At 40.7% G+C, this 25,334-nt stretch overlaps 1 protein-coding gene across 1 annotated transcript in view; it reads left to right on the forward strand.

Moving 5' to 3' along the window:
- Positions 1-736: 736 nt before the first annotated feature.
- The window catches only part of CDCA2 (cell division cycle associated 2), a 48,133-nt gene continuing 23,535 nt past the window's right edge, over positions 737-25,334 (forward strand). Inside the window, exons 1-10 of the mRNA XM_028519955.2 lie at positions 737-1,071; positions 1,719-1,779; positions 1,872-2,045; positions 3,409-3,563; positions 13,099-13,249; positions 15,008-15,201; positions 16,504-16,588; positions 20,890-21,098; positions 23,267-23,351; positions 23,764-24,008. Of these exons, the coding sequence (XP_028375756.1) occupies positions 1,719-1,779; positions 1,872-2,045; positions 3,409-3,563; positions 13,099-13,249; positions 15,008-15,201; positions 16,504-16,588; positions 20,890-21,098; positions 23,267-23,351; positions 23,764-24,008 (1,359 nt within the window). The 5' untranslated portion in view covers positions 737-1,071. The remainder of the gene's footprint in view (positions 1,072-1,718; positions 1,780-1,871; positions 2,046-3,408; positions 3,564-13,098; positions 13,250-15,007; positions 15,202-16,503; positions 16,589-20,889; positions 21,099-23,266; positions 23,352-23,763; positions 24,009-25,334) is intronic.

Below are 25,334 nucleotides of genomic sequence, written 5' to 3' on the forward strand. Positions count from 1 at the left end.
CACGCACGCACTGTCGGTCCCACACCCCTAGGTTGGCGGGTCCTCCTGCCCACCCCGCCCCTGGACTCCTTAGCCAGCCTCGGGCCCTTCCCCCAACATCCCCCAGAGTGACTCTAAGCTCCACCAATGAACCGGAAGCGTCGGCCAGAACTCCGCCAATCATCACCTTGTATTGGGTGGGCTCATACTAACTCCGCCTAGGTGGAGGGAGAAAAGAGGGGCTGCAGTCAGACAGACGGGAAGGGTTATCAACCAATCAGAGCAGAACCTGGAGCCCAACAGCGGCTCAAAGCGTTACTGAGCAGGCGCAAACGCAACACCAGGTAGATCACATCTGCATACGGAGGCGGGGTTTGAGGAAACGAGCGCTAGATGTGATTCACAGAAGTCAGCACCTCCCCCTGTAACCCCTCCCACCTCTCAACCCACCGAAGAAACGGCTGCCGTCGGAGCTGGCTGATTGGGTTAGAATCAACTCGTAGTTCTGTCAGGATTGGCCCAATGATTCTTTTCGAAGTTTGCAGTATCCAATCAAAATCAGAGGGGTGTAATCAAAGGTCTAACTGAAGGGTTCCTCCGCGAGACTCTCACGGGAAGTAGTCCCCACGGATGCAGGTTAGCAAGTATTCTCTCTGCTCAGTGAGTCACTGGCAGCTAGCGGTCGCTTTTCCTCGTACCCACGAGACCACTCGTGTTCCTTGGACGGCTAGGTAGAGGTCTGGGAGGGTTCGGGGTGCCGGTGGACACGTGCTGCTGGTGGCGGCGTAGAGTTTCATACAGTAATGCCGTGATGCTGAAGAGGCGGGGCGGGCGATTTGAATCCAGCGGCGGGCGGCGTCCATGCGGGGCTGAAATGTAGGTACCGCGGCCTGCGGGTCCACGGTGTCGGCGGCTTGGGACGAGGCAGGACGCCCGGCTACTGGCTCTCCCTTCAGGACTAAAGGCCGAGGTCTAGAAGGCAGGACAGCCACAATACTCATGTGCTGCGGGGCGTCCGGAATAAACCCAAGGAGAAGGAGAACCGAGTTGCAGGAGTGAGAGGTGGGGCAAGTGCCCTGGTTTGAACTCCAGGTATAGTATAGCAGTGCTGTTTCTCAGAAGTGTGTTCCACTTGGCCTGCCCCACGGAGACAGTGGTTCTCCTGCGTCCGGTGTGCTTTTCAAACTGCACATTCCTGGGGCCCAGCCTGATCTCCTGAGTTAGAAATCCTGGAAGTCCACAAAGCTGGCCTTCAGCAGGGTACCCAGATGATTCAGGTGTTCGCTAAGATTGAAAATCTATGGCTGATAGCGGTTTTCAACCTTTTTCACCTCATTGCACACTTTAATTATCAAAATTCTGTGGCGCACCAAAGTATATATTTTTTCATGCACACCAGACAACTATTGTTTTGTTGGCTGTCGACATTTTTTTTTATTTGACAATCTAAGGGAAAAGAAGTCAGTGCCCCTAAGTAGTCAGGTATTGCATGTGCTAAAAATTCTTGCAGCACACCAGCTGAAAATTGGTAGCTTATAGTATGGGGATTGCTTTGTTTCATCCTGAACAGCAGTTTCCTCCGTTTCCATTTAATTTGAGTTCCAAAAGTACTCGTGACATTTATTTTCATACCAGTATAGATTGTATTAGAATTCAATCTTGAATGAGGATCTTCATCGAATCACATTAACCTGGGGAATGGGGTTCTTTTTCTTTTTTTTTCTCTTCTCTCTTTTTAGATGGCTACCAACTCAAAAGACAGTGAATCCCCTGGAACCAAGGAGTCTGCTCTTAATGCTGGTAGGTACTGATCTGTTGCCTCTTTGTGAAATTTACAATTTAGGTGTGTGTCTTCATAAAGATGCTTAGCCCCCTCAACATGTCTGTTTCAGAAAATGCCTGTCTCATTTTGGGAAATGAGAATCTTGTAACACCTCTGAATCATGCAGCTGAAGTGACTCCTGATCCTTGCACACCAGATACTTTTAAATCACCTTTGGACTTTTCCACAGTAACTGTGGAGCAACTGGGAATTACACCTGAAAGCTTTGTAAAGAACTGTTCAGGTAAGAGAAGTCATTTTGTCGCAGTGCTTTTAAAGTTTAAAAGTAATTTTAATAACTTAATTTTATTTGCATATCCCATGTAGCTTACTATTTTACATGTCTAAATTGATTGAATTGCAAACTTTTTTGATCAGAGAGACTTCTGTGAACATGCCGTGTTCATCTAGCATAGCAGGAGACCAGGGATGAGAATATTCCCAGGTCAGAGTTGTGCTTTGTGCCCACACTGGGAAAGAATGTGTGTAAATCATTTTTGACCTAACACATGGGATACAAGAGTCTGTACTATAAACAGTAAGACATTTTATAGTCATTTATGGCAAAAATAAGAGAAAGTGGAAGACCAATTAAGACAATATTACGCCCTGGCTGCTATGGCTCAGTTGGTTGGAGTGTCATCCTATAACTGAAAGGTTTGATTCCAGTCAGGGCACATAGCTAGGGTTCAGGTTTGATCCCCAGTCCAGGCAGGTACGGGAGGCAGCCGATGGATGTTTCTCTTTCCTTATCCCTCTTTCTAAACTCAATGAAAAAAGTGTCATTGGGTGAGGATAAAGAAAAAAGAAAATATTATGTTGAAGGATTGGACTTTGCCTGTTTCAAAATCACAAACAGAAAATTGGCTCACACTGATCGTCAAGTGTTAGGAATGAAATTTGCCTCTGAAATCTGACTTAGATGGAGGAGAAATACAGGAGAGGAATTAGATTTAGAAATGGAAGGTAATGGGGGACATGAAAGTCAGGGCACTAGACTAATACATGATTGAGACAAGACTAAGGTGGCACACCATTCATTCCATGTTTTCTCAAGAGCAGCACTCCTAGGCCTGTAACAATCTAATTTTTTGTGCTTAGGCATATGGCTAGAATTCAGGGTAGTGTGCCAAAACTAGACAGGTATCTAAAGAAGCAACTTACCTTGAAGAACTGAAAACAGGAGAATATGTGTGGCCTGATGGAGATCTTTCCTTTCAACTCATGGGGTTTGGACTGGCTAATTCTGAAAAAGAGAAACTCTTGGTCCAAAGCAAGCTATAGCCCTCTTTGTGTGAAGAAAATATGAAACAAAATGATAACTATTAATTATAAATATATTTGTGTGTTCATCTCACACAACTGTATTTAATAAATACCTTCTGTGTACCAGGCACTATTCCAGGAAAATGAAATAAGTCAATGGACAAAACAAAGATTCCTATCCAGCTGATCATGTATGAGCTTACCCTGTAATTCTCTATTTAGATTTCTGTACCATGTGTTTATCATCATCCTTCTCAAGCTGCTACATCACAGATCGTCAGGATGTGATTACTGATGTTTGCCTTGTTTTGTTCCAATTTAAAAGAGAGTTTTTATTATAGGAAAGTCATTATCCTACCTTAAAAAATCCAGACGACGCTCTACAGTTGGTGTCCGGGGCTCTCCTGAAACAAACAACCTTATTCGTTTCATTGCTCAGCAACGGAATTTAAAGAATGCAGAGAAGTCTCCTTTGACACAGAGTTTCCCTTTTCCGGTATGATATATATTTTTCTAAGTTCCATCATGAATTCTTTTAGGGAGAATGTTTTGCTCTGTTACAAAGCTTTTGTAAAGTGTTTCTTCCTGTTTTGGACCTGGAGAGATGGCATTTTCTCTGCCTTATAGAGAGAATGTGCAGTTAGTGGAACTGATGCTATCCAGTTATTCATATGGAAAATAATATCATAATGAATAAATAATAAGAAGAATAAACTCTTGTTTTGCATACTCACAACTGCAAACCCAGTTTTGCCTACCGCTGTATTAAAAGATTCTGGATAAAAATGACTTTCTAGAGGAGCTATTTTATTTTGCAAATATTTTTCTAGTTCATGCCTGTTTTCCTATAGTGAGGTAAGGCAGTGTTTTTCAACCTTCTGCTTTTAATATCTCTAAGTGTGTAATTTTTTGCAATTACTACTTGTTGCCACATAGGGCAGGAGTTCCCCAGGACAAAGTGTATTTGGGATAACCTTGTGGAAGGGAGCAAACTGTTTGTCTGCTGATGGGGAACTATTTACATAGCTTTGCAGGTTTTTAGTAGAATAATACTGGCTCCTAAAAAGCCAAGTAGTCTTACAAGCCTTGCTATCAAAGACACAGTCCCCAGTTTATCCATCTTGAAGAACAACTGCTTCTCACTCTTGTGGCATTGGCCTTCATATTTTATAATGTGCTTACATTGCCACTTCCTTATTGTTCATTTTCAGACAGCATGTGCGCAGGAGGCCGTACAGTGCAATGCAGTGGTTCTCAAAGGTTATCTGTCTGCAGATCCCTGGGGATCCCTGAGTTTTCCATTCAAAGGGTCAAAACTTTTTTGTAATAGGCCTAATATGTTGTTTGCCTTTTTTCACTGTCTTGATGTTCACGCTCTTAATGCCAAAGAGTGGTGGGTAAAACTGATGGCATCAAGTTGTCATTTTATACATCACTGACAAGGATTCACAAGAAATAATAATAATGCCAATTTCACTTATTCTTGATGAAGCAATAAAAATTACAAATTTTATTCTCAGTGGTAGGTATTACATGTGATGAAATGGAAAGTATGCATTAGGTACTTCCAAAGTACACACAGAAGTTGGTTGTTTTGAGAAAAATCACGTGTAATTGTTTGGGCTGTGAGCTGAACTGAATACTTTCTTTCATGGAACAAAATTTTTCCTTGAAAGTGATTGACACACATTGTGGTTAGTCAGACTTGGGAATGTGGCTGACATTTTCTCAAAAATGAATGTGCCACTTCAAGGAAAAACATATTTCTTACCAATGAAAAAAATTGAGTTTTCTAGGGAAAACTAGAATTTTGGAAAAGAATTCGCCACCATTAGCTTGATAATGCTAGACTTTTCTGATTAGTGGGGACATTAACTAATGTGATGTTTTGATATTGCATAGTAAAATATGTCAACATTTGGAAGATCTGCATTGCTAAGTGAACCCATATTTGTCACATGACCAGCATATACAAAATATGCCCTCAAATTGCAAGAGAGACCCACAGAGGTTCACCTAAGACAGTATGAGAAGGTTCATTGGTAGGATTTCATGTTTGACATTGCAACCAACCTTAGTGAAATCTTTAAGTTTTATGTCCCATTAAAGAGGAATGTCCACAATTCTGAAAAGGCTATTAAAATACTCTTGATAGATACAACCAACATAAACTAAGAGCTGTTGGTGTTTACAGTCATTTTTAGAGTGTAAAGACTTCTGAGAACTTGTAAGAGTAGAGACAAATATGGACAATGGAGCTCTATTGCTGGGGGTTGGTTCTTGGCTTTATTATTAATTGTGACTTTGGCGAGTTAAATTTTTTGTCAGTATTCTCATGCATAAAATAAGAGTGATAATAATAGCAAGAGTTTTATGAGGATGAATAAATTAGTAGATATGAAGCACTGATAACAGTGCCTACAATATGGAGTGCTTTAGACGCACTGTCGTTATTTCTGGGGAAAAGGAGGATTTTGTTGTCTCACATCTTCTTGTCATAGCTGTCCTGACACTTTACCCTTTCCCATTTCTTCCAATAGTCAACTACAGTTTTTTTGTTTAAATTAGGGTGTAGCATGCATGTTTAACCATGTAGACATTTTTTTACAAGCTGCTTTGTAGTATATTACAGTCATACTCCTTTCTTGCACAACTTTTGTTGTTATTGTACTTCATAATTTTGGGGGAGGTTTGGTTTAGTCTTATAATTTCTCATACAATCCCATCACCAAACTTTGACAAGAGTTGCAAACCTTAGGAGTCTATCTTTTCTTTTCCCTGGTGTCTTCCATCTTCTTCCTCCTCTTGGCTTGATTGCCACTGGATTGGTTGGTTAGCTGTCATTTTATGGCTTCTTTTCATCGTCTGTGGTAATTCCCTTTTCCTCTCCAATTTGGATTCCCTGTTTCCTGGATCGCGTATCTTTCTCCTTCCTTGGTTTACTACCTTATTTTTCTGGAGCCTTTGCACCTCTGACAATGTTTATTCTATCAGCACATTGAGTTATGGATTGTCTTAGTATAACTGAAATCTAGGCTGGACATATTTTCCATCAGAATTTCGAAGGCATTGCTCCACTGTATTTTAGGGTGCAGAACTGAAAGAATCCTGTCCATTTATTCAATCAATGCATATTTTGTTTCCTTATCCTTTATGTGGCCTGTTTTTTTTAAAGAAATTTAAAAAATAGTTCAAATACAATATTCTATAAGATTCAGGTTTACAACCTAATTATGCAAGTTTTATTTACCTAATGATGTAATCACCATGATGTCTAGTAACTGACACCGTACAAAGTTATTGTGATATTAATGACTATATCCTCTGTTCTCTACATTAAACCCCCGTGACTGACTTATAACTGAAAATTTGGACCTCTTAACTCTTCTTTACTTTTTTTGCCCTTCCCCCAAACCCCTTCCCCTCTGGAAACCATCAGGTTGACCTCTGTTTCCTAGACTCTGTTTCTGTTTTGTTTAGTTTGTATGTTTGCTTTGTTTTAATTCCAAATATAAGCGAAATCTTATGGTCTTTGTTCTTCCGTCTTATTTCATTTAACATAATACTCTCTGGGTCCATTCACGTTGTCCCAAATGGCAAGGTTTCATTCTTTTTTGTGGCTGAGTAACAGTCCACTGTGTGTGTGTGTGTGTGTGTGTGTGTGTGTGTGTAAGTTGTTTACATATTTGGCTATTGTAATAGTGCTTCAATGAACATAGGGGTATGGGGGGTATGTCTTTTCGAATTAGTGTTTTTGTTTTCTTTGGATAGATCCAAAAGTGGAATTGCTGGATCATATGATAATCAGTTTTTAGTTTTTTTAGGAAACTCTATACTTGATCCACAATGGCTGTTGACTATTGTTCAATTCCAACAAAAGAGCACAATGGTTATTCCCTTTTCCCCACATCCTTACCAACTATTTGTTGTTTGGTTTTTGGTTTTGTTTTGTTTTTTATAATAAACTGACAGGTGTGAAGTAATATCGCATCATGGTTTTGAATTTGCATTTCCCTGATCATTAGTGATATTGAGCACCTTTTCATGTATTTGATGACTCTCTGTTTATTTTCTATGGAAAAATATTTAGTGAGATCTCCTGCCCATTTTTAAATTGTACTGTTTGTTCTTTTGTGATTGAGTTATATGAGTTCTTTATATATTTTGGATATTAACCCCTTATCAAATAAGGGTTTACAAATATTTTCTTCCATTTGGTAAGTTTCCTTTTCATTTTGTTGATGGTTTTCTTTACTGTGTAGAAGCCTTCTAGTTTGATGTAGTCCCACTTGTTCTTTCTTTTTTTTTAAGATTTTATTTATTTATTTTTACAGAGAAGAAGGGAGGGAGAAAGAGGGAGAGAAACATCAGTGTGTGGTTGTCTCTTGAGAATCCCCTGTTGGAGACCTGGCCTGCAACCCAGGCATGTGTCCTGACTGGGAATTGAACCAGTGACCCTTAGGTTTATAGGCTGGCACTCAGTACACTGAACCACATCAGCTGGGTCCCTCTTGTTCATTTTTTATTTTGTTGCCAAATCAAAGAAGTCTGCCAAGAGTAATGTAAAGGAGCTTACTGCCTGTATTTTCTTCTAGGAGTTCTTCTAGGAGTTTCAGGTCTTACGTTCAGGTGTTTAATTCATTTTGAGTTAGTTTGTGTGTATGGTGGAAGATAGTGGTCCAATTTCATGTTTTTCCATGTGGCTGTCCAGTATTCTTTTTTTTTCTCAATATATTTTATTGATTATGCTATTACAGTTGTCCCATTACCTCCCCTTCATTCCCCTCCACCCTGCACACTCCCTCCCACCCACATTCCCTCCCTTTAGTTCATGTGTCATAAGTTCTTTAGCTTCTACATTTCCCATATTATTCTTGCCCTCCCCCTGTCTATTTTCTACCTACCATCTATGCTACTTATTTTCTGTACCTTTTCTCCCCTTTCTCCTCCTCCCACTACCCTGTTGCTAACCCTCCATGTGATCTCCATTTGTGTGGTTTTGTTCCTGTTCTAGTTGTTTGCTTAGTTTGTTTTTTGCTTTAGGTGTAGTTGTTAATAATTGTGAGTTTGCTGTCATTTTACTATACATGTTTTTTCTTTTCTTTTTCTTAGATAAGTCCTTTTAACATTTCATAAAATAAGGGCTTGGTGATAATGAACTCTTTTAACTTGACCTTATCTGAGAAGCACTTTATCTGTCCTTCCATTCTAAATGAAAACTTTGCTGGATAAAGCAGTCTTTGATGTAGGTCCTAGCCTTTCATGACTTGGAATACTTCTTTCCAGCCCCTTCTTGTCTGCAAGGTCTCTGTTGAAAAGTCAGCTGACAGTCTGATGAGAACTCCTTTGTAGGTTACTATTTCCTTATCTCTTGCTGCTTCTAGGATTCTGTCCTTCATTGTTACCTTGGCTAATGTAATGATGTGCCTTGGTGTGTTCCTCCTTGGGTCCAACTTCTTTGGGACTCTCTGAGCTTCCTGGGCTTCCTGGAAGTCTATTTCCTTTGCCAGATTGGGGAAGTTCTCCTTCATTGTTTGTTCAAATAACTTTTCTACTTGTTGCTCTTCCTCTTCCCCTTCTGGTATCCCTATAATTTGGATGTTGGAATGTTTAAAGATGTCCCGGAGGTGCCTAAGCCTCTCCTCATTTTTTTGAGTTGTTTCTTCCTTCTTTTCTGTTTGGTTGTTTTTTTTTTTCTTCCTTCTGGTCCTCTCCATTGATTAAAGTCCCAGTTTCCTTCCCATCACTATTGGTTCCCTATGCATTTTCCTTCATTTCAGTTAGTGTAGCCTTCATTTTTTCATCTAGTTTGCAACCAAATTCAGCCAATTCTGTGAGCATCCTGATTACCAGTGTTTTGAACTGTGCATCTGATAGGTTGGCTATCTCTTAGTTGCTTAGTTGTATTTGCTCTGGAGCTTTGATGTGTTCTGTTTGGGCGTGTGTGTGTGCGCCTTGTTGCGCCTATTACATTGTAAGGGGTGGAGCCTTAGGTGTTCACTAGGGTGGGGGAACCCAGTTGCTGAGTTGTGACACTGTATGTGGGGGCAGGGTCCGAGAGGGACCAATGGCACTTGCTCTGCTCTCTGTCAGATTTCAGTCCCTTCCGCAGCTTCCCTCAAGCAAACTGGGCCTTTCTGGTGCTAATTCCCATGTGGGTGGGATTTTGCACGTTCTTGGACCCCGTGGGTCTCTCCATTGAATTCTCCTGTGAGGCTGGGAGTCTCTCCCTGCGCCTCAACCACCACAGGTGTTTTCAATCAGTGTCCTGAGGTTCTATTTCCGGGTGGTGGGACCCTGGGTTGCGTGGTCTGTCTCGCTCCCCAATTTCTCCTGGTTTATCTGCGCAGGAATGTGGGGCTGCTCCGTCAGCCAGCTGCCTTGCGCACAGTGCCTCGCTTCACAGTCGCCACCTTGCTGGGTCTGCCCGTTGCCACCCCGTGCCTGGGGTCTGCCAGCCGCCACCTGAGCTCCCAGTGCCACTGGTTTTTGTGCCTCAACCCCTCTCTACCCAGCTGCCCGACTCCGCCCTTCCTACTGGTCTGGATGAATGTGTCTATTTTAACTCCTTGGTTGTCTGACTTCCATACAGTTCAATTTTCTATTAGTTCTGGTTGTTACTTTGTTTCTAAATTGTTGTTATCCTTCTTTTGGTTGTGCGAGGAGGCACAGTGTCTACCTAGGCCTCCATCTTGGCTGGAAGTCTCCCAGTTTTCTAACATAGTTTATTTAAGAGACTGACCTCTCTCCTTTGTATGCTCTTTGCTTCATTGTTGTAACTAATTGACCATATGCACAGGTTTGTTTCTGGGCTCTCTATTTTTGTTTTATTGATCTTTGTGTCTGTTTTTTAATGACAATACCATACTGTTTTAATTACTATAGCTTTGCAACATAGTTTGCAGTCAGGGCATATGATGCCTCCAGCTTTGTTCCCTCTTAAGATTACTTTGGCTAGTCAGGGTCTTGTAGTTTCATGCAAATTTTATAATTGTTCTATTTCTGGAGTGAATGACATTGGAATTTTGGTAGGGATTATATTGAATCCATAGATTGTTTTGTGTACTGTGGATACTTTAGTAATATAAATTCTTTCAATCCATGGGCACAAAATATCTTTCTTTTATCTGTGTCTTCATAAATTTCTTAAAACTTTTAGTGTAGAGGTCTTTCACCTGTTGGTTAAATTTTTTCCTAGATATTTTGCTCTGTTTCATGCAGTTGTAAAGGAGATTGTTTTCTTAATTTCTCTTTCAGATAGTTTGTTGTTAATGTATACAAATGCAACAGATTTTTGTTAATTCTGTATTCTGCCAACTTTACTGAGTTTTTTTATTTACTTTTACTTAATTGCTACTTCTTAATCTTTCAGTGTTGAAGCATTAGCTATTGACTTCCCACCATGGAAAACAGAAATCTAGCCCTCTTTCTTCCTCATACCTATTATTGTACATACACTGTGTACTCCCCATCCTGTACAACAGGGGTATCAGACTCATTTTCATGGGGTCTGATACCCCAGGGGCCACATCAGCCTTGTCGGTTGCCTTCAAAGGGCTAAATGTAGTTTCAACTCCTTAGCTGTTAAGGACTAGTTACATTTATACAGTCCTAAAATTATATTCAGCTTTTTGGAGGCAACCACAAAGCTGATGTGGCCCTTAGTGAAAATCACTTTGACACCCCTGCTGTACAATTTCCCAGTAGTTAGGTTACATCAATATACAGATGTTGACGTTATTAGAACCACGTATGTTATTCTGAGCTGGTGTTTCTTCTGCAATTATGCTCCTTTTTGGGAGGGTGGATCAGTTTCTGTTAGTACAAATAAACCTTAATATCTCTAACTCTTCTTAGACCTCTACGTGTCCTATTTCTGTGCCAGTCCATCCAGCAAAACCCTCGAACAGTTTGTCTGTCTTGTCTCACTCCACTTCCTTCTCTCTTATCCTCTCCACTACTGCCTGCCACTCTGATTAGGCTTTTGTTATTAACACTCTGTTGAGAGTATGCTCTGGCCTCATCTCCCTGCCTCCCTTCACCCCCTGGGCACTTCTGGTCTTCTTTCTGCTGCATCCTATTTCCATCTGGGTCTTTGCTTTTGTTCTTGCAGAATGCCTGCCTCCCCTACTGTCTTCCCTTCACTAACACTTTTTCTAATAAAGATTTTATTTATTTATTTTTAGAGAGAGGGGAAGGGAGACAAACATCAATGTGCAGGAGAGACATTGATCGGTTGCCTCTTGGATGCCCTAACCATGGAACGAGCCCACAACCCCCACATGTGCCCTGACCAGGAATTGAACCAGCAACCTTTCAGTTTGTGGGACTATTCCCAACTCACTGAGCCATAGCAGTCAAGGCCACTACCACTTTCTCATTGTTTTGGTTTGAACTCAAATATATGTTTTGGGTAGAAGCCCTTTTAGTTACTGAATCGCTACTCCTTTATCTTCTCAATAGCACCTCTTGTCCCTGAAACTATATTACTGTGTTTTACTCTAGAATGTGATTTCCCCCTTCATCCTTGAGCACCTGGAACAGTTTCTGGTACATGGAAGAATGTTGTTGACTTGCTTGATTCACAAGACAAAAGCATCAAAAAAGCAGTTCATTTGGAATGTTTCATTTACTTTGTATATTATTCTCCATCAGGAAAAACCAGTTTTGACTTGGGGCACCTAGAATTTGTTTTAAGCAGCATTTCAGTGTGCTCCAGATTCCTAGGATCCTGAACCTACCCCTACTGTGTTCAAATAAGACTACCCAAAAAAGCATATTTGAGGAAAATGGAGGACTTTAGGATAACCCCTTCCTTTCTCCATGTCTCACAGAGATAAAGCTGGCCATCAGCTTTAATGGCGGCTGTGTGCTGTTCATGTCACAAAGGTTACGTCGTCAGTCACTGTGGGACTTTTTAGCGCTCTGTTACTGTGTAACAGAGTTTGCTTTGTGAATGTATTTAACTGGGAATCGAATCAAATCTGTGAGCAGATTTACCATCAAACATGGCTTCAAAATTGTAATGGATTTTCCTCCTTAAAATATCTTAAAGGGAGGTGTATTATTATTTTAATGTTTGCCCATTGGTGTAATTTTGTTAATTGCCACAAGCTCCAAAGCAGTAAAAATATGTTCTTAGTCTAAATAATAAAGGGGGGGAAAGATCTTGGGTAGAGAACTTAACTCAGTCATTTGTTTTATAGCTAAACAGAACTCTTAAATTGTATATTACTGGCATTTTTCTGGCACATCTATCCTGCTTGTATCAGTTTCATTTTGTGAATCTTTGGCTGAAACCTGATGAGCTGAGTTTGCAGAGAGCTCCTGTGTTTGCTCATCTAACCATTTTTAGCATGGAATTTTAAGTGGATGGCTGGCTTTCAGCTCTAAGGAGGTAGGGTCCCATGAAATGAAAAATTTAGCTGGAGAGAGCCAGAGATGAGAGTAAATGTGAGCGTGGGTGCCTGATCTTCGAGGGGATGTGTGTGTGTGGTTCTGGCCTCCTAGGAGCTAGGAGAGGGTGTGTATGTGTGAAGGTGAGTAATGAGACTGGCTTGGATTAAAGCAGGACATGTGACAAAGCTGTCACGCAGGTGATTTTCAATGGATTTTGTAAAGAGTTGTTAAGCCTTCAAATAACTGGAAGTGTGTTTTGTCTGGGAGCCTTTTTAAAGCATTTTCCAGCTACTCCAGACTTCTCTTGTCTGGTCCATAGACTTAGTATCATCATTGACCAGCCCATGGCTACATATGTGTACATACCACACAGCTATTCCTCTTCATTCAGGTTTTGCCAAAAGCGGGGAGGGACAGAGGGAGAAACTCAGATGACGGCAGCACATCGAATGTTCAAACTGAACATGTGTGTGTTAAGGGAGAAGAGGCTCCCTTGCACTAATTTCTTACCTCTGGTCTTCCAAAAGTCTTTATATTTAGTTTTAGATTCAATGGTTTTAGGCCTAGAACACAGAAGCTATGTTTGATTTGATTTATAATGTAATATGCTCTGTGTGTCTGCATTTTAACAGGGCAGCCCTGTACTGCATCGAAATGTCAGTTCTTTAAGAGAGCGAATATCTGCCTTCCAGTCAGCCTTTCAATCCATAAAGGAAAAGGAAAGAACTCCTGCCTGTACTGATTTCTCAGAGGCAGAGGAAGAGTTCAAGAAAACAAGCACAAGTGAGTAAAAGAAATTCAGTCAGTTTGGACTTCTGTATTTATTGAGACAAGCCTCGGATACCAAAAAAAGATTTAGTTCCACAGTGCAAAAGCAGTCCTTTTGAACAGAGTTGTGTTTTTGTTTTTATTTTTATTTGATTGATTTTATAATAGGAAGGAGGAGGGAGATACTGATTTGTTCCACTTTTGCATTCACTGATTCTTTTTTTTTTTTTTTCATTTTTTAACTTATTGACTAGAGAGAAAGAGAGAGGGAGACATCGATCTGTTGTTCCACTTACTGATGCATTCATTGGTTGATTCTTGTATGTTCCCTGCCCAGAGATCAAACCCACAATCTTGGTGTATCGAGATGACACTCTAACCACCAGAACTGCCTGTCCAGGGCTGTTGGTTGATTCTTTTTTTTATTAAATCCTCACCCAAGGATGTGTTTATTGATTTTAGAGAGAGAGGAAGGAGAGACAGAAATATCAACATGAGAGAGAAATACCAGTCGGTTACCTCCTGTACATATCCCAACCAGGGATCAAACCCACAATCTTTTGGTGTACAGCATGATGCTCCAACCAACTGAGCCACCTGGCCAGGGCCCATTGGCTGATTCTTGTGTGTGCCCTGACTGGGGATCAAGCCCACAATCTTTGTGTGGGGGGATGATGCTCTAACTGAGCTAATAGTCTAGGGCCCAGAGTTGTATTTTTAAATGGGATGTTTTATACAAAAACTTGCATTTCTGGTTTTTCTTGAAAAAACCTGATAGCAACCATTTCTGAGCCTACATTTTCACAGGGTCACATGGTTAGCTCATTTCATCTTTAGAATAGGGCATGTGGCAAATTTGAGTGTACAAACTTGGTTTTTATAGGGTTATTATTAAATTCGGCAAGTATGTATATGAATACCAAATACCCATACCCGATATTTTAAACAGATATATCTAACCCAGCATCTTAATAGCCTGCCATATTCTGTATCATAACTTCTAGATTATAATTCATTTGGTTATTTTTTTCTGTCACCTTTGATTTTCTGACCACAAAGCATTTGGAACAGAAGAATTAGACAAACCCTGGCCTTGCTGTAATCACCATAATCATACCTCAAGTGCTCTGCGCACTAAGGAAGGATCCAGATGATTTTGGTTTGGCCTCTTGAACCATCTTCATATCCCATTTCAACACCTCCCTGCACGAGGTGCACTGCAGCTCAAGACTGCCTATTAGTGCGTGACCTGCTCAGATGTACTCGTTTTTATTTGCAGTTTGTAGCTTATCTATTTTCCAGTATTTACCTGGGTTTTAAGATTTTATTAATATGATTATTGTAATTCCACAGAGTAAAATTCTTTTTAGTAGCTAAAAAACTTGGTCACGTTGTGACTCTATTTCTTACAAAATCATACACAATCAAAGCAAGACCAATATTAGACCATAACCACATCCTTTGAAATGTCCAAAAGAATAAGTTTCAATGTAAATTTAAACACAGAATGAGATACTATATCACCAAGGCAAAGGTATTTTAGCATATCTTTCTTCATTTTAAAGTCTGAAGAAACTTAATTCTAATTAAATTTGTATGATTTTAATAGTCATGTTCTCTTACCTTTTTTGAATTAATTGTACTAGGTTTTCCTTTTTGTTGCTAAAGTTTTTAGACTTGAACATTAAATTTTACTAAAATGATGACATACAAAATTGTAAAATGACACTTAAAAAAAATGTTCATGCCTGTGATTTTGTTTTGTGTGTACAGCCAAAAAGGAACGTCTTGGTGAGTGTCGACAGTCTGCGTGCCTTGCCCAGTCACCCAAACGTCGGAGACGATCTTCTCAGAGCTGCTTGGACGCCAGTCTCACTAAGGCAGCTGCTCTCCAGACATTCAGTACGTCCACCCCTCCTGATGCAGACAGAACGAGCATGGCTGAAACTTCAGCAGACCTTTCTGAGGTAATCAGTTACTGGAAACACAGGGTAATAAAACTTTGATTTCCTGGGAAGGCAGTTTTAACGACTCAAGATCCTTTCAAATTATGTGCATGCATGTATGTGTGTGTGTTTCCTACTTGTTAATATGTTGTTGTCTTACTGGTTGTTAGAGACAGCTTTGAGTAAAAGCTTTTTGGAAAAGCTGTATGAAAAGATGAGGCAGTGTGTCTTCTGCGAGTGGAGTGGGGTTGTAGAGCCTGATGGTCCAACAGAAAGCTGCCGGAGGAGGTGGACAGCGAGCGTGCTGCTTACATGGCGCTGGCTCCTCGGGCGGGGTCTTGGTCCCTGGCCTTGCCACAGTGCCTGGTTTCTTGCTGGCCAGAAGCAGGTGCTGTTTGGCACTTGGTCCTTTGCTCTGCTCACTCGCCTCAGGGAACTGTACGGGTTTTTGTTGCTGATGACGGTTCAAGGTCTGTCAAGATGATCAAAAGACTAAGGTGAATTGAATGATACTATTGACTGCCCTTGACCTTAACTCAGATGTAAACGAGGAGCTAGATCTCTCATGAACAGTTCCTGCTTCATACTGTTAGTTTGGGTTTGGCACAGCAAGTCCCATTTCCAAGTGAGGAGGGACACCCAACACTGATAGGGTTGAAGTCTTTTTTCTGTACCTTCTCTAGTGCATTGATTTAGCACATGTCCTGATGATTTTATTGGGACTGGTATAAATGTTTGATGGTCAGTTAAAGATTCTTCAGGGGCAATAGGTTCATTTTTATCTCAAAGTGGCTTACAGTCTGACAGAACCAATAATGATTGTTTCTGAACTGCACTTGGATTGTTTGGACATGAGCCATGATTGAGAAATGGCTTCCACATTAATACGAGTGCTTTCTATCCTAGCCAGCAGTGGTTTTCCTGTTCTCACTATTGATATCTTTTGTTTGATTAGTAAGTACTTATGCTTTCTGTTTGGAGAATTTCCTCTTTAATGAATGCAGTTAATGTAGTTTGTGGACTTCAAACAATAAGACAACAAAAATGTGTCCTATAAACTTTTCCTAGGGGACTAAATGTTGTTTGTTAAGGTATTTAGGACACAGGTAGAATGAATATTCTTTTTTAGTTGGAGTCCCCTATACTTTTGTGACTAGATAATGAAGATGATAAAATCCTCTCATCGATTGATTGATTTAACATTAGGTTTCTAGGTAATCTGTACTGCTCACTCAAATCTTTATAAAGATATTAGTAATCCTTAGTAATCCTGTAATTAATAAGATATAATACTTTTTTTTATTCTAAACGTTTTCCCCCAAGAAGTCTTCTGAACCTGGTTTAACACAGTCTGGGTGTTTAGTTGAACAGTCTCTTCTCCTCTCAGAGCTCACAGAGGCTTCAAGCGGTAAGTGTTTAATTTTTCCTTAGTGCATGTGCCCGCGCACCCACTGAAACATTTGTTCAGTAGGCATTTATGGTTGGTGTACCTGGATGCTACAATGTGGGAAAACTAAAACAGTTCTCTAAATTTTAGGAGCTCTTTGTCTAATAGAAATGTTTCAGAATTCTTTTTATGTGAGAGATGACATCATCTTCTTTGAATAAGTGAAATATTTACAAGCTGATAAACTGTATTATGTTTTTTAAGGTGTGTGAAAAGGGACTAGCATACAAAATTTATTTGGCCTTTTCCAAAACCAGTATGCTTGTATTGAATGAAAGTTACTAGTAAAGTATTAGGTTTACTTTCAACTTACTTTTGTCTGTCTTTAAAGTAAAAGTCTGTTTTGTTTTGTTTTTTTAATCATCTGAGATTCTCTGCCTTTTGGAGTATTTGGCTTACTAACCTTTGAAGTCATTATTGATATGGTTTGATTTAATCTACTATTTTATCATATGTTTCTCTTTGCTCTCTTAATCTTTTTTCTTTGTTTCCCTCTTATGTCTTTTTAAGGTTTATTTGAATATTTTTTATTTTAGAAATCTATTTTCTCATTACCTATTAAACTATACTTCACTGCATCATTTTATTTTATTTTTAATTGTAGTCTAGAGATTGCGACATAATATCCTTAACTTCTTACAGCCTCCTTGGAGTCACAGTAATATCATATAACTTCATGTAAATGTGGAAACTTGGCAAATTGCATAGATCTATTTTCTGTCTACCCACTCATGTCTTTTATGGTCCTTCACATTATTGATGTCATCTATGTTACATTTATATTCATTTAAACCCCACAAGATTGTTTTTCCTGTAAGCAATCATGTGTGTTTGTGGGGAGACAGTCTTTTATAGTTAGCCATCTTAGACACAATTTCTGGTGCTCTTCATTCTTTCCTGAAGATCTAAGTTGCCTTCTGATAGTATTTCCCTTCTACCTGGAGGAGAGCTCCTTCTTCTTCTTCTTTTTTTTTTTTTTTTTAAGTTTTTATTTATTTATTTTTAGAGAGAGAGTAAGGGAAGGAGAAAAAGAGGGAGAGAAACATCAGTGTGTGGTTGCCTCTCATACACCCCTTACTGGGAACCTTGCTCACAATCCAGGCATGTGCCCTGATTGGGAATCAAACCAGCAACCTTTTGGTTCACAGGCCTGCACTCAATCCACTGAGCTACACCAGCCAGGGCTGGAAAAGAACTTTTTTTAGCATTTTTTATAGCTCACATCCACTCTTACTTATTCACCTTAATCTTACAACAGATGGATGAGGCACAGAGCTGGGTGATGAGCTTGTTACCTAAGTGAAATAAGATGCTTTCGCCTTCAGCATTTCTTGCCTATAGTCTTGTTTCACTCTCGTAGGATTTTGTCGTAGAAGTGTCATACCCTTTGACCGCAGTTACCGAATGTATGCAATGTGGTCATTAAAAACTGTCATACCAAACACCTCCCTGTACAACCTGTCTCAGGTGAGACCATCACAAGAGCCAACATAATCCCATTTTACATCTCACCATGCCCTATACAGAAATATTGCATAAGACAGAGAAAGATAAATCTGCCGTAGATGTGGGGCTTTGATTAAAAGAATCTACTGCTAACTTCATTGTTTTAAACTGGTTATTTGGTGGTACCCCAGAGATTATTATATTCCAGACCATACAGCTTTAGGAAGAATGAAAAGACCTTGTAAAGTTGGGTAGCATATACTCAGCTCAGGGAGTGCTGGGAGAGGAGCAAGCCTGTGTGATGCCTCTGTTAGCTTCCTGGCCCTCTCCACTTTGTCCCTCTCACCCATCTGCCTGGGAGTCCAGCTTGGAGACTATCTGCCTGCTCAGCTCCTCTCTCAGGTAGATCTGAGCCTAACATTTTGTGTGCTGATATTCCTCACCGAATTTATCACATCACAGGGGCCCTTGGCACTTGGTAGTCTCCTTCCCTCCCACTGTTTCTTGACCCAGCTCCAAACAGGCCTTGGTAGCCGGGAGCCTCCTTGTTGCCACCTCGGGCCATGCTCAGTATGTCCCTCTCCTTGAGGGCTCTTGGTCATCAGCAGCCGAGCTAGCCTCCACCTCCTGGGAGGGCTGGTCCCTTCCCTGGGCATCCGGACACCATTCTCTTGTGGCTTCCCCTACTTGATGGACCTTTTCTTTGTGTATTTTCCTTGTTCCTCCTCTTCCATTTCAACCTTGAAAACATTTCAATGCCCTGGGTTCAGTGCTTTATTTTTCTCTCTCTCTCTCTCTAAACTCACTCCGTAGGTGACTGCTGGCATTGTCAAAGTAAATAGGATCTGTGTGCTGTTGATCTGTGTGTCTGTCCTTGACCCCTTCCCAGAACTCTAAGTGCTCAGCTGCTTTCCCTGATCTCCCCATAGATATCTAACAAACACCTCAGACTTAACACGCTCTGATAGGTTGTGAGGATTTTTCCTGCCCCCTGTCTGATCATTTTGATTTTCTTCATCTCAGGGAACAAGACTACCGTTTACCCAACTGCTTGTGCCAGAAACCTTGCAGTTATCTGGACACTTCCCTTTTTCAAGTTCAACTTCCAGCCCCATGAATGAATGCTGTTTGCCTTCAACATACTTCGAATGTCTAACCACTTCTGATGACCTAACTGCTACCAATGTGGACAGGCTACCATCTTCTCTTACCTGGAAATCATAAGTGATCTTCCCATTTCTACCGTCATTCTGCCCTTTTCTTAGTCTTCTACACAGTGGCCAGGGTACTCCTTTTAAAATGCAAGCTGCACTATGTCATTCCCCTTCTTAAAATCTTTCATTGGCTTCCCAGTATACTTAGAACAGGATCTAGCACCCTTTCTGCTAAACCTTACCGGACCTAGTCCTGAGCTTCTCCCTGAGCTTATTTCTTAGCTCTTGTTTCCTCTTTTCCAGTCACACTGGCTGTCCCTCCATGTAATATGCCAGGTACATTCCTCTATCAGGTCTTTGTTCTTGGCTTGGTGCATGGACTGCTTCTCCCTAGATGTGGGCACGGCTCACTGAATTCAGATTTCTGCCTAGGGAGCTATCTTTGAATACCCCAAAGCAGCAGCACCCTCCTGCTACTTCATCGTACCCTGTCCCCATACCTCAACATTATTTTCCTTAATGGCCGGTATTACTACTTGTTATATATGCATTTCTTTAACTTTTTATTTTGAGCTAACTATAGATCACTTGCAGCTATAAGAAATAATCTAAAGAGATCCAGTATATCCTTGCCCCATTTCTCCCCAGCAGTACATCTTACATAGCTGAAATACAGCATCACACCCGGAAGCTAACACTGATCCAGCTCCCTGGGTTTTCTCAGATTGCATACATTTTACATGCACTCATTTGTGTGTAGACCAGTTCCGTGTAATTGTGTTCTGTGTAGACTCATGACCACACTGCAGTCAACAACAGAACAGTTTAATCACAAGGATCCCTCATGGGGGCTTTGTATGTTTTGTTCATCATTGTCTCTGGAGTGCCTGCCACGTCAGAAACGTGTAATATATGCCTGTCAAAGGTTGATCATAAGGCAGTGCTATCTCGTGAGAAAGTGTTTGCAGAGGGCAGTTGCTTGGTTTGGGGGCACATATAGTATGTTAGTTGGGTTTTTTTTAAGCAATTTTTTTAAAAAGATTTTATTTATCCACTCTTAGAGAGGGAAGGGAGGGAAAGAGAGAGAGAAACATCAATGTGCGGCCGCTGGAGTTTATGGCCTGCAACCCAGGCATGTACCCCGGCTGGGAATCGAACCTGGGACACCTCGGTTCCTAGCCCGCACTCAATCCACTGAGCCACGCCAGCCAGGGCGTATGTTAGTTTTTTTGATTTTATAATCTTTGTCATAAGCCTTCTGTCCTCTCCCTCCCACCGCCCTTATAAACAGTAAAACTGGGTATTATTTGTTGTGAGCTCAGGTGAGCTTTATGGTTCAAGTCACAGGTGTCATGAGAAGAGGCAGATGAACAGTTATTAGCTGATTCATGGATAGATGCCCAGATTCCCCTGGGAGCCCAAACTCCTGATTACCTTTACCCTCAGGAGGTAGATTGGAATTAAAAGTTGCAACCAGTGCCACTTCTCTGTCTTTTCTTTATGTTTCCAAATGAAAACCTCTATAGTATTCCCTAAACAGATATATTAGGGTTGAGTTTCTTTACAGCATGTTATTGCCTTGGCAAATGCAAAGTTTTTGTGTAGAGAACAAGCTGACTCAGGTGTCTTCTGCCTCTTATGTTTTACATGGTTACTTTGAAGGAATCAAGGCTGCTGACTGTGCAAAGGGCAGAGGATCAGGAGATGCTGTGTCACCTGACAAATTTGCAGAAGGGAGCAGAGGCCCGGCTCTTGAAGTCAGGTCCCTGGTCACTCCTTTGTGCAAGAGGGACGTTCTGTCCTCCAAGACCTCTGTCCTTCGTTCTGTGCTGAAGAAACCCTCCGGGAAGCTGTGTCTAGAAAGCCTGCAGGTAAGTAAGTATAGGGCTACATTTCCTAAAGCAAATTGAATACAAATTCATTTAGTTCAAAACAACACTAAAATGTTAAATGCCATGATGGTTTAAAAGGAAATGTCTCACCCTATTTTTCCCTTCGTTTTCTCATAACCCTGTGCAGTTCTTGTTTTAAAAAACTCAGAATGGGCTCTGGCTGATGTGGTTCAGTGGATCAAGCAGCAGCCTGCAAACCAGTGTCACCAGTTGTATTCCTAGGCTAGGGCATATGCCTGGGTTGCAGGCCAGGTCCTACAATAGGGGGCGCACAAGAGGCAACCACAGGTTGATGTTTCCCTCTCTTCCTCCCTTCCCCTCTCTAAAAATAGATAAAACCTTAAAAAAAACTCAGAGTGGAATATAGCATGTGGAATTTAATATAGGTAGACTATACTTTATAAGAGTTTCATAGCTCTTCACATGTGGGTCTGTTCAATTTGATCTCAGAGATGCATCTTTCATAGGCATTCACTTTCCTCTGGGCTCGGTCAGCAGGAGGGAAAAAGAGGTTGGTGGGAACCAACTGGCATTCCCTGAGTACTTCCTATGGATGTCTGGCATGTATCATGTACATACAGCCATCATCTCCAAGAAAGGCATTGGCCCCATTTTACAGACACTTAGGTTGGAGGTGGTTGAATGAGCTCCCCAAACAAATCTGATGTTAAAGTCCATGATGGACGATAGATGCTGTGGTTGGCCTAGAGGCTCTGGAGTCAAGATGCCTGGTATAAGTCCTCACTCTGAGGTTTACAAGCTGGGCAAATTAATTAACCTTTTTGTACCCTGGTTCTTTATCTACAGAAGGATAGTATTAGTAACTACCCTACAGGATAATTTCAGCACTAAGTGGGATAATAATGTGAAATTAGCATGAGTGCCTGGCAAACGAGAAGTACATTTTTTCCCTATTTGTGTGCATTTTAACATCCAGCTAGGCCTACAGATCTGTTTCTAAAGCTAAAACAAACGAGGTTACCTTCTGTCTATATGGGTAGATGTTCAGTTATTATTTTAAACATTTTAACAATTTCCCTGGTTAAGAGCTGATTTGGGTCTCTATACAGTGTGACTTATTCATACCTTCCATTTGTTTTATCTTCTCTTCAAAGATACTTCGTACCCTAATGGTTTGTGTGACTTTTATTGGTGAACAGTGTTCCATAGTAAAGATCATGCCAAGACTTGTACAACTGATGACCTTTTCCCTAAGCTGTTCGAAGTTTGAAGGTGTCTAGAGTTGAAGTTTTCTGCTAATTCTCATGGTTGTTTCAATTAAAAATAAGTCTAAAAATTAACATGAACTTTGTTTTATAAGTTCACTTAATTCACAAGTACTGATTGGGACATTTTCCTGGTCAGAAAAATGAAACTGACTCAGGATATAGTTGGTCAGAGAGGTTTGCTTGGGGCAAAACAGCCTCAGTGATGGCACTGCCCTCAATGGGTGGACTGGAGGGAACGAGGAGTCCCAGGGAGCAGGCTGGTCAGGGCTTGGGGGGCTGGATGAGCAGGTGGCCTGGTGCCACCCCTGGCCCTGTCTTCCTGTTCTGCTCCAGTGGCCCTGTGTGTAGACTTGCCCCGTCTTATTCTTGAGATTCTCACTGCCCCACCCTCACCAACATGCCTGCTGTGTTCGTCCTTCTAAAGAGCACAGAGGGACTCAGCATTGCCCTCATTCCTTATTTCTAACTCAAGAATATACTGATATAGACAGGAGATCACGCACTTATAAAAGGTGTGGTTCTATGTTTATAAGACAGGACACCCTATTACACCATTTACCTATTTGTTCTTTGCTTGTTTTAGTGCACCTCTTACATACCTCTGCCCATTTATGCAGCCTTCCTCATCCACTCAGTTTCCTCAACTTTGCTTGCCAGATCAAGAATGAGAGAATGAATTTAGCCCCCATTATGGATTTCTGTTCTTTGATTTTGGCTTAAAATACTATGTATTAAAGTGATATCTAGGGAACCTAGTTTTTGTGGCTAATATCATGGTAGTTCAGCCAGAAAACCAATGGACATATTCTGCAATATTATAGTCTCTACCTCTGGCAGCAAAAAATTCCAAGTTGCTATTATTAATGGCTGTGTGTACATGTCAAGGGTGTCACATCCACTGATGTCCATTTTGTGCAGGAGCACTGTGACACCCTCTGTGGTCCTGGGGCTCATCCAACCTTCCCCTCACATCCTGCAAACGGTGGCAGAGAGCAAAAAGCAGGTAAGAAATTCATATTTATTTTGAAGCGAAAGGATTTCATTGTCTTGTTATAAAAAAATTGGAGCTAGTGTATGGTATCTTTAGTAACCTGCTAATGGCTTGATATGACAACTGGGAGAAGTGAACTCTGTGTAGAGCATCTCAGGATTGGTCTATCCATTTTATCTATTCATTTTCGCTTGATGGTGAGCTTGATATTCCAATTTTGTAAACTTCTAAGACACTCATGTGAAGTTTACTTTAAAATCTGTTACTGTATTTTAATTAGAAATACTGCTTATCTTTTTCATTTTGAATTTTTCTACAAATTTTCATACAAATAATGGAATCTAATCATGTTAAAAGATTCTGGGATGTGCCTTATAAAAAATTGAGCTTAATTTTTTAATATATTCCTATTTGTTATCTGTAGAAGATCAAGAAAATTACAAAGTGCCAGCCTTTGTAAATATGAGGAAGAGGAAGAGGGTAACCTTTGGAGAGGACCTGAGCCCCGAAGTGTTCGATGAGTCTCTGCCAGCAAACACCCCACTGCGAAAAGGAGGGACGCCTGTCCGTAGAGAGGACTTAAGTAGGATCAGTCCTGTGCTGCTTGAGCAGTCACCAGTTCCCGAGCAGTTGCCTCAGCCCAATTTTGATGACAAGGGGGAAGATCTTGTAAGTGTAAAAAATGTGGAACAAAGTGGTGTATATATTAATCAGACCTCACTTATTTTGCATGAGCAGTAATTATGCTTTGAAATTATGAAATGGACTAAATGATATGTCACGGTGCATATAAATCAGTGCATTTTTCTTGGTAGGTTATTACCACATTTCTCCTATTAAAAACAATATGAAAGTTAAACTGTGACACACCATGAACTGTAAGATGTGCAATACTCCACCCTTATCCACGGTTTCAGTACCCACAGACAACTACATTCTGAAAATATTAAGTGGAAAACCCCAGAAATAAACAATCCATAGGTTTTAAATCGCATGCCATGCTGAAGTGCCTCCCTTTATCTTATCTCAAGGCGTTCTGTCATCTCACGTCGTCACAAGAAAAGGGGGTGTACAGTAAAGTAAGATATTTTGAAAGACCACATTTACATAACTTTTATTACATTGTCTGATTATGATCTATTTCATTGTTAATTATTCTTAATCTCTTGCTGTGCCTATTTTATAAGTTAAACTTTAACATAATACGTATGTTTTGGTATTGTCCATGGTTTCAGGCATCCAGTGGGGTTTCTAAGTGGAAAGAGCATTAACATTATTCCCCCCCCCCCCCCCCCCCCCCCCCCCCGTGAACAAGAGGGACTACTATATGCAGATTTTAGAGGTGTTAAAAAAAAATATGAAAAAGCAACAGACTTAGAATCGATATACTATAAACTGGTTTTCCAGTAAGGTCAATTTTTACAGGTGGAATTAGTAGATTAAAGAATACGAACTTTTTGATGAATATTGGTAAATTTCCTCCAAAAAATATGTACAAGTTTGAACTCACTGCAATATAAATGGTTTTATTTTACCACAACTTTGTAAATCCTGTGTATTAACCATACTTACTAAAAATAGCTTAATAGGACTTTTGGCCAAGATGGAGGCATAGGTAGACACACTGTGCCTCCTTGCACAACCAAGATAGGGACAACAATTTAGAAACTGAGTAATAACCAGAACTGATAGAAAATTGAACTATAAGGAAGTTGGACAACCAAGAAGTTAAAATAGACACATTCATCCAGACTGGTAGGAGGGGCAGAGTCAGGCAGCGGGGTGCGGGTTGAGGCGTACAGAGCAGAGAGTGTTGGGACCAGGCGCATAAAGAATCCAAGGAACACAAGACCGCAACAGGTGGACCCTGAGTGTGCAAGCAGCAGCTGGCAGACCCTGGCCAAGGGGTGGCAACTAGCAGACCCAGAGAGGCAGTGATTGTGAAGCAAGGCACTGCATGCAATCCAGGATCACAGCGCTGGGAAATAGAGCCTT

The sequence above is a fragment of the Phyllostomus discolor genome, chromosome 8, assembly GCF_004126475.2.
Source record: "Phyllostomus discolor isolate MPI-MPIP mPhyDis1 chromosome 8, mPhyDis1.pri.v3, whole genome shotgun sequence".
NCBI classification, from domain to species: domain Eukaryota; kingdom Metazoa; phylum Chordata; class Mammalia; order Chiroptera; family Phyllostomidae; genus Phyllostomus; species Phyllostomus discolor.